The sequence below is a fragment of the Ylistrum balloti genome, unplaced genomic scaffold (assembly GCF_031769215.1).
Source record: "Ylistrum balloti isolate Yb309-2 unplaced genomic scaffold, AGI_CSIRO_Ybal_v1 Utg371582, whole genome shotgun sequence".
NCBI lineage: Eukaryota > Metazoa > Mollusca > Bivalvia > Pectinida > Pectinidae > Ylistrum > Ylistrum balloti.
Window position 1 is genome coordinate 141,165 of NW_026782813.1, and position 16,171 is coordinate 157,335.

A 16,171-nucleotide genomic window follows, 5' to 3' on the forward strand; every position below is an offset into this window, starting at 1 on the left:
AAATATGGAAAAAATTATTCAAATGTGAAAGCGTTTTTAAACGGAGGGGGCGTTTAACGGAAATAAGAAATATCATTGTGGTATGTCACTTCCATTGATTCGTATTTTCTCTTAGCCAAATAAGCATAATTATGATATTAGCATAAAACAATATGAAATGGCTTACTACACCAATTCGTTTCATATAATGATAATATGTGTTATTTTGTTTAGCTTCAATACTTACTTACATGTATGTGTTGACGTCGATCACTGCTTTTGCTTAAAGTATGTGCAACGAATCGGTATATTTTCACTCAGTTGTTTACATTTTGCCATATATTGAAAATGTCCCTGCTGGTCAAACTTACGACAATGATGATAGTACAGGTAATCGACAAAGTGCTCTCCGATGAGCTGATTGCTGCAATGGTCATCAGAATTTATAATGAATTTTAAAAACCTGTATTAAATTCGCCTGACGTCATTTCCAAAATAACGACGTCACAGAAAAACGCCTATTGAAGCCTGATTTAAACTTCCGGTATGGGAATGAGGTCATTTATCAATCGTTAAACATGTACTTTATACAAATCAAAATAGCCGTACACATCATCACAGATCTGTGGAGATGAAAGACAATAGGTAATCTGCAATGTTATTAAGTCTAATTTTGCCGAAAAGAAACGGCGCAAAGATTACCATATCGGAAGGTGTACGTCGTCTGTTCATAGTGTTTTCTAACAAGTGATTCTCAGGAACCATTGAATTGATTTCAACTAAATTTCACCTGAAATACATTAATCGAAAGTTGGTTTTGATTTATGAGAAAGGACCGGCTATAAGGAAAAACTCAAATACAAATATCTTGCAAAACACATGGGACAGTTTTGTAAAATGATGTACAATGGAAATGACTTATAATGATGAAATAAGGCGACCACAATGGGTCAGTAAGTCAGGAGTTTTGAATATTACCACTTTACAACCATGTAAAGAATTGACGGACAGTAGACAAACACAACTCTGACCGCGGGTCATATTACATGCATTGCTTTGAATAAAGAGACGATCCCCTTACGCTACAGAATTCCCCCTAAATTTTAGTTATGTCCCTATACAAATTGAACTTTTCGGTAATACTGTAGAAACGATGAAAACTCGCTGCTAAATATCTTGCCAAAAGTTAGAGAGCATGAGGTCATTTTTTTTCTACATGAAGTCTTTGGTATATAACCAGGAAGTAACTGGGATTCTCACTATGTACACGCTGATGATGAACATCTGACAACGGATTGAACTCATGCCAAGATGAGTCTTCCGGGTTCAGGATAAGTCGCAGTATATTACATTCCAAATACTCCCGTGGCTATGTCTTTAAGTGGGGCATGATGTTTTGTTGGACTTGGTTCGTTTCAAAACCCATCCAGAATCGTAGTTCTGCACGCTGCGTTTTAATACATACAACTAGTAATTTCGAAATACTCTTACATTGAAAACTGTAAAATTCATTAAATATATTATAAATTTAGCGCGCCTCCCAATATAGATAAAACATCTATTTTGGCGAAATTTTATTTTCCCTCGGTCACCTCAATATCTTAGACTCCTTAGCACTGAGGAATCTTAGAAGGACGAAATATCTGTATGATACAATATCATAAATTACTTTTAAAAGGACTTAACAGTTGTGTGAAACAGCATCACTTACGAGTCTTAGATGGAGGAAAAGGCTGTATGATAAAGTATCAATGGCGAGTCTTAGAAGGACAAACAAACTGTATGATATAACTTCTCTGATTAGCCTTAGAACGACGAAACAGCTGCATAATGCAGCATTACTAATATGTCGTAGAAGGATGAAACGGCTGTATGCTACAGTATCACTGGCCGTTCTTAGAAGGACGAAATAGCTGCATGATGCGGCATTACTAATTTGTCGTAGAAGGATGAAACGGCTGTATGCTACAGTATCACTGACAGTTCATAGAAGGACGAAACAGCTGCATGATGCGGCATTACCAATAAGTCGTAGAAGGATGAAACGGCTGTTTAATATAGCTTCACTGACGAGTCTTAGAAAGACAAAATAGTTGCATGATGCAGCAATACTAATAGGTTTTAGAAGGATGAATGGGCTGCATGATACAGTATTCCATGACGAGTCTTAGAAGGACGAAACAGCTGTTTAATAGGGCTTCACTGACGAGTCTCAGAAGAACGAAACAGCTGCATGATAAAGTATCACTGACGAGTCTTAGAAGGACGAAACAGTTGTATGATAAAGCATCACTGACGAGTCTCAGAAGGACGAAACAGCTGCATGATAAAGCATCACTGACGAGTCTTAGAAGGACGAAACAGTGGTATGCTACAGTTGAATCCATTATTTGACTTTCCTTTATCTCACTTTTAAATTGAACGATAGGTTCCATTAACTTAATATTTATATAGGGTTTCACCGGTTTAATTCATCTCAGCTTTGATAGGAATATTTTTCAGTTTCATGTTGGTATGAAAGAAAAACCTTTTATGCTGAAAGATGATTTTAAACTGAATGGATGCGCTTAAGATAGGGTTGCAAAAAGGTATTTTTCTTTCATACCAGCATTAAGTTGAAAATATTCCTATCAGGCTTATAATTAATTCCTAAGATGGGATTAATTGATGTAGTCTGTTTTTTTAACATCTTGGGAATGACAGCGATACATACACCATGTGAATGTAAACATATATTCCATTCACACAAAAAGAAGTTCTAATGGACCTGCCGCATAGTGGCAAGTTGCCACTGACTCCTCCAATCAAGTGGGCGAAAAATTAAACGAAATAATCAACTTACAAACAATATTCGTAATTATACGCTTTAATCACTTTTTCATATTATTGATCTCTTTGTGTACAGTTCTGTTTAACTCGATCCATTAAAGTTCTTAAAATTCTTAACAAATACATGATAAAAATATATTTATTTCACTTCCTGAAATCTTGAAATATTTTCTTATTGTTAGCCCCAAACCTGTGATAAAATTACCTTGATAGAACTATGTCATAGTGTTATAACTATAAAGAACTATACACACGATAAACCCGGATAAAACATATTAAAGTGCAAACATGATGTCACATTACTTGTATTTGCTAACACACGTCACATATTTATTGATAAGTATGTAATCTAATTTCAAAATCATATCATATTATATCAGGCTATCATTTAATCAAAAAGAGACATGTGCTGCAGGTTCTAGCTCCTGTCAAACTACAAATATCAGCGGTAATCATATTTAACATGTAGCACTTAGAGTGCTGGAAGTATTGTGATTGCGCTTAGTTGCCAAAAAGTTTAACGAGCGATACAATTCTATCGCTCCAAGACAGGTACATTAACATGATATGAATCAAAACTTAATTCATACAATTTAGAAAAATGTAAATTTTTTAGTTAAATTATTTATTAGTTATAACCTCTAATCTTTTGTTAGTTTTCTGACAAATCAGTGAGAGAGATGTCGATAATTTTTCTGAGATATCCACTAAAATTATGAAAAACTGTACATTTTGGATAACACATGTTGACGATATCTTTGTAAAAGGTGATATTTTTAGAAACTACATTCAATACGTGACCCAAATTGATTTACTTGACCTAACCTCGAGTTATATAATAACATTAAGGCTAACTTGAGATTAAGATATCTTTTTTAATGTTTACTAGGAAGAATTTTTTGGGAATTTCTCAGGAATTGAATTGCTGAGTGTTAAAGCTGAGCGTAATGAAGACTTACGACAGAACCGTGTTGTACACATGATGCCTGTTAAGTGCGTATATCCGATATAAATTGGTGTACTAGGCTGAACAAGTGATCAACAGTGCGACGAAGAAGCATTTCGAAATGTTGTATCTGTTCTTCCTCTTCCTTCTTTCAATTTAAAATTTCCCAACTAGTTTTTTTTATGATTGCTTTTTTTTGTGACAAACACTTAAAATTCTTGCAGCTTCCTGGTTGATTTGCTTTTCACTCGTGTTATTAACACATTCCGTATTTAAATTGACACAAACGACGTCAGCTCACTCTCACAGGTCTGATAAAAGTAAAGCATAATATCCGTTAACATTTTCCTGTAGGCAGTAAATTCTACTTTTCGTGGCAGATGTTCTTTTTTTTTTTTTTTTTTTGGCCAATATAATCAAAAGGATTGAGCACAAGATATACAGGGACATTATAAATTACCTTTCATTTACATAGTATAAGATATCTTATCTAGATTGATTTTTATACAGGAAACCTTGACATGAGAGAGAGAGGGTTGGGGGGGATCTGGTGAAACCCGCAGTTAAGGGGACATATTCCCGATTTTTTTACCCATGTTCTGGGGACACTCTTATTATGACTGAAATTGCACAAAAATGTCCTTACAAACTTTTTGCTGATATTTCTTTTTGTCCTAAAAATCATGTTTCCGTCTTTTCTCTTCCTCGAAAATATATGTGGGCATTATATCATTATATCTCATTTCTATGATTGCTTTTGCTATTGATTCCTATTGATTTCATTGCTTTGATGTCCTCGCATACACGGAGATAAATATATGCCCACAAAGAATGTCTGTCATTTCAAATTGTTACCAACATGAGTGATTCCACCACAATCGCGAGATAAGTAAAAAAACAAATGTTTATGGGAGAGTTGATGTTTTCTATGTGGTTATTAGAATATGCCAGGACTGTTAGAAGTGTCCATATTTCTAGACACTTTCATACTTTTTTCTTTAAAATCTACTAGCCATGCTTTAAAAAATACTTTTTTTCTAAATCATTATTCAGGTGTTCTGCTGCCAATAACAGTGTTTGCACTTTAATATTAATTAAAGTGTTCTCAGCAAAGAGCTTTATTATAGATCCATTATCATAAACACTATCATTTATATAAAGTAAAAACAGCCAAGGTGCTAGGGTCGAACCTTGAGGAACGCCTGCCTTAACATTTGCCAAATGAGACTCCACTCTAAATGTAATGTCATGTTTTATTTTTAAAAATCACTTATGTAAGCACACTACACGTATCTATTCTACAGAGATACAAGTCAGTATTAAAAATGGTATATGTATCATGAAATGAAATAGAGGTATTTTTAACAGCCATGGAGGTACGAATGATAATGCCATTTTTGCGCTATATTACCCTTTAACATTATTGCGCATATAACAAATATTGTAAATATATGAATTCATCTTTGCGCTAATTTGCCGAAAAGCAAAACGAACATTGCTATCGAGCATAAATGGCTCGTTCATTTATTTTAACATATTGCATGTTTGATGTTCGATAATTTGTAGTATTAGCAATAGTCAAATTGCTTTACAAGATTGTACAAAAACGCACACAAGTGGATAGCATCTTTTAATACAAATATTTTAGAGTTGAATATGGTAGAGCCAAACTGCATCCTATATCTGTTTCGTCCTTCCAGGTCACATCAGTGGTACTAAGACCCTGATGTTTGAATCCTTGGAGGCGAATGAGAAAATAAAATTCCAAAGTAATCGAAAGAAACGTCAAAATCTAAATAGGGATGTCACTAGTCCCATAATTCAATACATTTCGCAAGACAGTGTCAAAATACAATTTTACACAACGACAAAATTTACATCTAACCTACGTCATACCAGAAAGACCTATCGTGTTCCCCTTTCATTGTTATATTGATAACACATAAGTCGATAGTTGTAGGCGAAGGATACCAGAAGATAAAAGGGAATGTTCTGATATCTCGTTTATACAGGTGCACTCGATAAGCCTATCACTTAGTTGTATATGTAACCAGGCATATAAAACGGAAAATCAAACCCGTCAGATCCCTATTGTAGGATTACATTGTACACATTAAAATAGCAGTATACTTGAAAATTGCAAGCAGAAATAAAATATTTTTATTATAAGTAAACATTTTGTAAAATATATGTTTATATGACATATACCTGCTTGTTATACAGTGAATTCGCCCTTGTGACAATTTTGTCACTAATGTAATACACCCTTGGGCGTTTTTTTTCAATTGGCTGCACCAGTCACAATAATAATATGGACAATGACGTTATGTAATTAATTCAAAATGAAACAACAAAACGACTGCCTACGTTAGATTTCATTTTCAATATTCTTACTTCAAAACTTGTCAATGTGTGACTTAAGGATCGCAAAAATAAACATTTCTTTGGGTTCCTTTCATAAGTACACAGCGTTCGGAATATGCGACGTATCTGCAGGTCATGTATATATAAATGCACTTAACAGGATACCAAGAATTAATCCTATATATAAACTCAAACCAGGTGTTGACGAGGCCATAACATACACAGATAACATCAAACCTTATATTATCTATACTATTTGCAACAGCTATGATGTTCCCCGATATTCAATACATTTTGCTAGTGGCACATCACGTTATCTCCCTAAGGTATTACCCGTACCCATGTTGACAGTTATCAAACGTAGCGCCAGTGAGATTGTGAATGAAATTATCGACAAATGATAATGGTTTTTCCCATTCATGGATATCGGGAGCCGGATAGTTTCCCCTCCGATATATTTGAGGTAATGTCGATGTAGCCACTTTATAAACGACACGCTGTCTCTTTATTTGTGCCAAATTCATATTTTTTATCAAATATTTTACTTTGTCATACTTATATGTGTATATATTGTAAAATAATGTTTTCGAGTGGCTTAAATTTCGTGGGTTTCAAAAGAAATGTTTTCACTGGCACTTGATGTCGTGGATAAATCTTGCTCTCAAAACCCACCAGTTCTGGAACCGAGGTCAACTTTAATCTGTTTATCATTTTGTACCCAAGAAAATAAATACCCCGCTGTAGCTAATGACATACAAAAGCAGTATCTATTTGTCCAGACAGCACAGGACCGAGAGGTACTATAGGACTACATTGTCATGTACACACTTGTCTAGTAGTCATGGTGATATTGCACAACAAAGTTTGCTATATCTTACTGAAGCCATTTGTCAGTATTATCGAAGATGGAATATGACCTGGAAAAATGGGTATCCTTAAAGATACAATAAACAATACAAAAACACCCCTTTTCTTCTATTCATTGCTGAAAACCTAAACCAATCAATAAAATATTGCACGGGAAATGTTTCTTCAACACAATCTGTTCGATAATTCGATCACGGTACACAGCGATCTTGATAGCATTATATAATACTCATATGTCATTTTTCTTAATTTTTCAACTTTTGATATGGGCGTTTAACTTCCTCTTCTGAACGAGGCTGGTCAGTTTTCCGCCATTCAGTTTCCAAGACCTTTCATTCGGAACACCCACGCCCACTTGCACACTACTTTACTCATTGAAAGTGGTGGTATTGTTATGATCATTCCGGACTTGACTTCTGGAAGAGTCGTCCAGCTTAGTGTTGCCGGGTATCCAATCAAATCTACTTTTGTTGCAGGAGTAATTTTTGGAGAGCCGAGAACCAAAACGTCATTTTTGGGCCAGTTTAAGGCGATTGCATATACTACTGTTTCGTTGCCTGTCTTCCGTGATGTGTACCTGTCAAAATACAGCACAAACAGTTATCAAGATAGCTATTAAACTTGACGATCATAGTTGCAGTTATGATATACGTTTGAAACATCAAATATAATTAAAAGCAATTAAGTAAGAAAAACTGCTGATTTTTGTCACCTTTGAGAATATATCAATTTTAGAAAAAAAATATGAACATCCATGCATTAAAACAAATGAATTATCACTAGTGGTCGGAACGATATAATCTTTCGGCAAAACTCGGGTCACATTCCACTAAAACGAAATTTATTTTAATGAATTTTGAAAGCGTATTTCACAGCTTTCAAAAGTGACAAAAATGATTTAAATTTTAGGAAGTTAAGAGACAGACCGGCTTATGATATCTTGATTGTGTCCTTGGGCAATGCACTTTATCCTAACTACTCAGGATGACAAAATACGGACCTTCCAAATGTTGTTCTGTAAGGAAGTCATCAGCTAGTACAAGGAGACCCCGCCTCAAAAAGACCGGCTATTTACGGGCCGTTAAACCCACCAAACAAACGACTTAAACTAGCGAATAAATGAAACATATTTTGCTGCACTCGTGTTATAGGAACGGTAGACGTTTACTTGATATCTTAGATACGATGAAATAATAACCAAACAATGGCATGTGGACTCATACAGAGCACGTTATGCCACGCTCTTCACCGGGATGTGACGGAGTATCCCGCAAATTTGAATTCTGTATTGTCTTGTCGCGTGGCCTTTGGACCAGGAATTTGGCGGCATTGACGACATGTCAGATAAGTTATATTCTGATTTGCTAAGTAAGATATCTCTGGACTTTCACTTGACTTACTCACCTGACCCCGGATTTGACTGTTCGTACCGCGTGACTTACGTTACAGAATGATATTTTGTGACTTACCAGACACCTGATGTTATGGTATCGTTTTGGTATGACCAGGGAATACTAGAATAAATGGCTTCTCCGTTTAGATCCAACCAGCTTCCCAACTGTAGGAGGCGCTCTTCAAAAATTGGAACGATCCGCCCGTCGTGTGTTGGTCCAACGTTGATCAGAATATTTCCACCGCAACTGTTCACATATCAAACATAAAGATTATCATGTCAATATTTATCAGAATATGCGTGGTTAGATCATTAGCGTTGACGTCGATGAAGTTAATGTGTTGTTTAAAATCAACATCGTTATTTTCTTCGTATCTAAGCGTCAAAATCTAGCATTTCCTGGTCACTTTTGCTACGCTTTTTTACTTACTGGAATTCTTAATTACTTGCTAGCTAAAAATATGGAACTAAAAGGCAAGATTTTGTCACGATTCCTTCAGCGCCACTAAACTAATTTTATATTGTTGGTTCATAGATTCGATATGATAGCTGGACAGAAAAACAAAGATAAAAAAGAGAATGATGAAAAAAACCGTTTGATGTTCTTAACGTGCCTGTTCCAGACATCATCAATGTTGTATTATATTTGTCTTGGAACATAAAGTTTGTAAATATAAGTAAAGGGTTAGGTTAGGCGGAGGAATGTTTTAAAACGGTCTTTTGAATTATCTAAGTTGTCATTACAAAACTTGAAGACACCTCAGATCAAGACAATCCATTTGGATCCGGCACTGATCTGTGACCTGATCATCAGCAATACCTGATTGTTTCCGCCAAAGTTGTTAGAAGTTCCTCTATGGACATGTAGTCATCGTAAGTAGCAGGACGGCGGAATCCCCACGAACCCTTGTCTAGTGATATGCAATTTTCCCACTTATGTTTCACAAGGACACCTTCAAGTAAAACCGAGATTAACAATGATTCGTGTTTTTACAAACACATCAATATTGACTGGCGAAAAACAAGTGTTGAAACACCGTAAATGACATACATGATGAAGATTAGTGAATATAAGTTCAAAGAGTAAAAATGGTTTTCCAATCAGGATACATCTCGAAAACATTTGACTGGTTTCTTATGTTTAAATCTACAGGATACTGGTTCATGGTTTCTAACAATGTCGTGCCATTTGGATATCACTGCTATTTCGATAAGAAAAAGTCGACGCCAGAACGCAGCGATATAATGTTAGCTACAATTACTATTTTACCATCCTCTTAATAAAAAATGCCAATATTTCCAGAACTACACAGTGCTGCACAAATGACCTCTATCTGGCTATATAATAGTTATTTTTTTCTGTTTTTTCGTTCCCAAGTAACACGTGTTCTGCTTATTGACATTTCCATCAAGCATAAAGAAAGCTTCACCAGATTACAAAACAAGGTTTATAACGTTCAAAGGAAAAAAGACACAAGCTGACGAAGTACTTGTATTTAACCCCTTCAATACTCCTATTATAACTGCGTTTCGTTCATATGGTATCAACCTTTCAGTTATGTATTACGGCTTGTGCTATTCCAGATGACTCACTCCTCCTGTAGGTAAAAGATTCATGCTTTTTAAACTTAGAGATCATTATAAAATATGTGTTCTACTTAAAGGCGTAACATCTATATTTTTCCCCGGGGGTCGGTGAAATCAATATGAATTTCATTCGTTTCATCCAGCTTGACAAAATCCTGGACTTTCTAATTTTTGATGATGTCATCAATGACGTTATAACATAAAATGAAATGTGAGGTCAGTTTTTGTGCTCATATTTTAACACATTCGTTCTATGATTTTTATTTCATATATCATTTTTTCCAAAGACAAAAATACAAACAACACAATGTGTTTTTCATTGTTATTCTCTACTGTATATCTTTGACTCATGACTTCGAAAGATGAGAACTTTCTACCTAGGTACGAACTCAAATTATCAAAGTGAAGTGATAGGAAACTATCAGATAACCAGTTAGACCCAATTGCTACAGACTGACATTTGTTATGACTATGAAAACAAACGAAAATTTACAGACATTGTTAAATATTTTCCTATAGGTTCTATATCGAACCAAGATATAAACAGGCGTGAATAACGTACCCGGGTTATACTTGTCGTTACAATTCCAAAAGCCACCATGTTTACATGGCGTGTTGCTTCCCCATCTGTCATTCGTCACTACCGTGTCCTTTATTGGGCTGTCAATTAAGAATAAACCATCACATCTTCTTATATAGGCGATCATGTGGGTTAAAGAATTACCTGTTGTTGCAGAAATCAGAAATTGCCTCAGAATTGTCACCTTCATTAGCTATTTACTTAAGTTCTTCTTTGGTATCAAAAACAGTCCAAGCTTCGAAACAAATATCAATTGGTAATGATTCAAAGTCTTGCCGGAATAGCGTTGATGTTTTTAGAACATTGCTTTGTGTCAGAACAGACTTGTAAATGTATCCGAATTCGGAGCTTCATCTACTTATGATGTCTTCTGTTCACGTGGGTTAACTAAGAAACATTCCAAAAGTATCTAATCTTAATCTAGTTTAATCAAATTCCATAAAACAAGGGCAAAATATTTAAAAAGTATTACATGGAGACTCATTCATTCAATAAAAAATATATCTAGCCTTTGTACTACCTATACAATCACAAATATTTTCTGGATACTTTGAAATGATACATCTTATTGTACACAATGGGATATTGAAAATTAAATATGAAATAATCATTTTCTGTCAAAATGTACCATCAGATATCACAGGCCATGCTTCTAATACTAAGCATAATCAAGTATTATTAATGGCATTCCTAAATCTTGTACAATAAACACAACTGAAGTGCGTTGGTAAGGTCGAATAACAATTTTGTCAAGATCATACTTGATGACTTCTTACCTGTTGTTGTAAAGCCAGGCCAAGAAGTTAGTAGAGTTCCAGTATGTGTCCTTAGCTTCCCATGCTCCATCTGACCAAATAACTTCCGGCTTGTATTTATTCACAAGTTCATAAAGTTCTGGCATTGTTTTAGTCTGAATAATACGATATAATGGATTTAAAACATGGAACAGAATATTATACTATGAAACCTATGCTAATGAACAATAATCCACTTCTAATTAAGTTTTTATTTCTAAAGTTTCTTTTTCTCGAAAGAATCCACTTTTGTGGCAAAAGTCATTTATCAGGATTCAATTTCACAACAACAGTATCAACTTCTGGAAACCGGGTTTTGATCTTCCCGAGATATGTTTTGGTCGTAAGTTGAATTGTGCTGATATCGTTGCTGTGCAATCAGCTAAGTTTATTTTAATGAACGACAAAACGTTACCAAATATTATCACAATAAACGCGAATTTCTTCAAAACACTTCCTTTTGTAATTAAGAAAAAAAAATCTTAAATCTTTTTGTATTTGATTATTGACATCTATAATTCACTACCAATAGACGTAGTGGTAAACAAGTAAATAAACACAGTGAGTAACTGATGTTGTAGAATTGACGCCGGACTATTACTACATCGGTTCATCCTTACCCTTAAGACATGAATATGCGACATTCTTCCATTTATCTGCACTGACAGCATTTACCAGGGCAGTATTCTTATAATGCTGTTTTGCGAATTTAAATTGATGCCAGTTTCTATTTCATCATATAATTATTGTATAGAAAGAGCATGAAACGGGAATTTTCTGTAATGTTCATTATAACAAATTTGATGAAGATATAAATCTGAGGCTGCTCATTCTGTTACGTGTACATTATATGTGCCATTGATTTTTGATATACAGATGAAAATCTACCCGTGTCTTATTTAAACCATACACTAGCTCTAAAGCTTAGTATGGATATCACACATTACATCTGATCACTACAAAAACATACAGGTGAGGGACCCGTAAAGACCTTTAACTGACATCTGCTTTAATAGTAGTGTTTATTGAAAGTATGTAGTTAAAATGAATCTCAAACATTCAGCCATTGTTTAGCTAATACAGTATAACATATTGCGTGTTGTCCGATTCAGAGGTAACGACTAGAGGATCATTATCTTAAGCCTATGCTCCTCATATGAACAGCGACTAGATTATCATCAGCTGTGTGTTCACTAGCCACTTGACAAATTTATGGTAGGATAGGTTTGCTCTATTGAATCGTCCAGGTGATTGTGTCGTGTAGTGTGATAAGAAGGCAAAACATGAACATTGATTAAGATATATACCTTGACGAATTCCTGCGTTTTGTATTTATTTGCTTTGTCTCGCAGGTAGAGAGGGTTGTAAAACTCGTATAAGGAATGGTAGACTCCAAATTTCATATCTGGCTGTCTCCGTACTGCTGCTGCCAACTCTCCTGCAGAGGAGTAAATTATTGAGAGTGTGAATAAGGCGTTTTAAGGCAGTCCACACTTTAATAATAGAAGACAAATCATAGAAAGGGTTTCGTCATATGCACAATGCTAACAGAAAAATAATTCTTTATGATTTATTTGAAAATAATGAAACGAGCATATGACTTTCCCAGTTCGAGTAAACGTTACCAATTGCGCGTGAATTTCTGTATATTTTGAAATTTATATTTAGTAGCGTTATAGTCCGAATTTGCAGGGACACTTCCTTATCCCTTGGTTGTTTTAAGTAAGTCTGAATGACTCGAAATATTAACTCTTACAATATCTTCAAACATAGTTGAATGCAAAAATTCTACGAGTAAATGGGTGAGTTCAATATTACATTTTCCTTTAACAACTGCAGGCTTTATTGACCGACTGATCAATTTTCGTATCTCAACAACACATCTGCCTCGGATGACCTTGACAGACTAGAAAAGCAACGGAGCATATGAATGCTATCGCCTTTTACCTTCCGCCACTGTCATAACGTATCACAAATCCTTTCTCCACTCTCATGACTTATAAAGATACGTCGATTAACTGCGTTCACACATCAAGCCCCCATGTTACTCGACCTTGGATTTGTATAATTTCGTTGCAGGTGAAATAAAAAGAAGCCTTACCTGTAAGATCACGTCTAGGTCCAACGTCCATGGAATTCCAGTTCCAAGAATAACTGGAAGGCCAGTTAGTAAAACCATCATGGTGCTTCGTCACTAGGACTACGTATCTACAATGTACATAGATAGATGCAAATTTCAAATATATCTTCATTTCAATTACAATGTACTAAGCCAATGCCTCTGTTGCAGTTGCAGACCTTCATAACAAAAATATTGTATTTGTACAAAAAACATTGATTTTGGTATTTCAAACAGCTGGTGTGAGTTTATTTTGCTATAAATGTCTTACTGTATTTATCTTAAGTTGACGCTGTGTATAGATTGTAGTAATGTAAATTCATTTTTCCGGTGTGTTTTACTATACCATCTGTTAGTTAGTTTCGTATCCTTTGTACTGTGTGTGTATAACATCTATTGTATTATTTTCAAAAGGCTCAGGTAGTATAGAATTATCTTTATATTCAGTTATAAAAAAGTCAGGTATCGACACCAAGTTGTATGACAACAAAGATTTTTATGTTCGGTTTTTAAACATTGCGAAATAACACAAAAGGGGAAGCTTATAAATAGTTTTTGTAGACAGATGACTTGCCAAGATACAATGGACAGTTAACAGACAAAATTGCTCCCCAAATGGAGAATTGTTGAGAATTGATACATGTATGACTGAATGGGTTCATGATATATCCAGCCCTTTCATCTAGTTTATAATAATAACCAAGTTTTTCATAATAGTGTTTAGCCCTTTTACAACGTTATACAAATATATTGATATTTCTCTAATAAAACATCTCTTCCTGATCACTGCGGCAATGTTAATCATACTATATTGCAGTAGATGTTCCTTATATAGAGAATAAAGGCTTACTTTGCACCTGAGGCTTTAAATATCTTTGCCCATTTGTCTGGATCATAGAACTCAGCTGTAAACTGCGCCGCAAAGTCTGGATACGTGAAGTCGGGTGGATAGTTATCAGCCATAAACTTCACAATCGCTGGTGTTTTATAACCTTTCCAGGCATACCATATAAACGCCCCGGAAAAACTGGGTACAGAAAACACACCCCAGTGGATAAATATTCCAATTTTGGATTGGTCAAACCATCCTGGCAGTGGACGAGAATCCAAGGACTCCCAGTTTGGTGCATAACCGGAGGAAGAAATTGTTGAATAAAGAGTCGCGAGTATAAAAGACGACAACAGCATCGCGGCCATATTTGTTTACGTCTGCATGTGTACACCACGGTAAACCATAACACTAGATCAAGTTACAGTCATGCCTGCCTGGTCATGGTCGAGCTGAACACCGGAGTGACTGTGTATATATTAATAGTTGCTCGTCGAAACATTTCTATAAATATTGAATATAACTCCTTTACAAGTATAACTGTATCATTGAAACATTTGATGGAGATTTTAATTATTCAATATGTGTCCTGGTATGTTAGTCAATTAAATAATATATTTCTATGTGGCCTGGGTCAATACCCTAGCAAAAGTATTGTGTAGGGCTTTCCAATGGACTAAATTTAACATGTGTAAATGTTAGAATAAATTATAGATATAAGGCCTAAACTACGAGGTAGGAGAACCATGTTTAATACACGACATGAAATCAACCTTAGAGACTACTACATGTAGTCACAATAAGTCTTCGCTCATCCATGAACGTTTTGTGTACGACCGTACGGTATGTTCTGTATGAGCCATATATAAAGTTTGAACAAATCCAGTAGTATATACAAATAGATATCGCATGCTTTGCACTTAATCAAAGATTTTTTTTAAAAAATCTGTATACAATTGAACATTCAAACCCTAAAAAATTACTTTTTTATTTGTTGGATGGGATTTCGACCAGCCGTCTCTCATATTAAATCGATGTTTGAAAGCGCAGTTTGCATGCTAAATATTTATGCATCAGGCAAAGTAATACATACTGAGTGTATATACAAAGCAGTCAGTACAGCTGTATCATACAACTTTCCGTAACAAACATTTAGTGATTCTTCTGGTAAAATATGAACCAATCCAGAAAAAAATGTAACATCTGCATATTTGCCTGATAGTTTAGTTTTCTAGGGATGCACTTCTTTCATAATGATCGTAAACTTCCTTGTCATAAACTCACCGTTTTTTGTTGCTATGCTCACAAATGACTATTCGTCGACTTAGATTCACTGTTAAAGGGGCAAAACTCTAAATGAGGAGAACTGCCTGAGAAACAACCCGCAGAGATATTTTATGTCAGAAACAAAACAAAAAAAGAAATTCAGGAATGGTATCATTAAACAGTGAGATGTTGCGCTTTACATGTTGATGTATTGAATCAAGCAATATATATTTACAATGGTACAACACTCAAAACTCAAGTTTTCATAATTATAAGGTTTTAGAATGGTATCATATCTTAAAAAAAAAAAACAACAAAAAAACAATAAGAACGCAAAGACGAATTTCAGCACTAAATATAACTTAAACCTCCTACTGTAAGAGTATCAGGATGATGCATATTATACATGTTACCAACCATTACGGATGAAACAAATTCTATTATAATGTTTCGGAATATGCCCTGTGATATCTTTCTTATTCCCTATGATAACAACGAAAGGATGAACCAATGAATAACAGAAGACACAAAGAAGACAAAAAACATCTGAAGACAACATTTGACTGCATATTGATGTATGTTTACATTGCTTTTGTTTCGTACTTATCGCAGCAGTAG

At 34.8% G+C, this 16,171-nt stretch overlaps 1 protein-coding gene across 1 annotated transcript; it reads right to left on the reverse strand.

Annotated features, from left to right (window-relative positions):
- Positions 1-5,980: 5,980 nt before the first annotated feature.
- LOC132563101 (alpha-L-fucosidase-like) lies at positions 5,981-14,655 on the reverse strand. The gene is made up of 8 exons (XM_060227861.1): positions 14,309-14,655; positions 13,441-13,547; positions 12,647-12,777; positions 11,322-11,455; positions 10,528-10,625; positions 9,199-9,331; positions 8,455-8,625; positions 5,981-7,562 (listed from the first exon to the last, which is right to left on the reverse strand). Exons 1-8 carry the CDS (start codon positions 14,653-14,655, stop codon positions 7,301-7,303), a joined length of 1,383 nt encoding a protein of 460 aa, XP_060083844.1. The 3' UTR covers positions 5,981-7,300.
- Between the last annotated feature and the right edge of the window lie 1,516 nt (positions 14,656-16,171).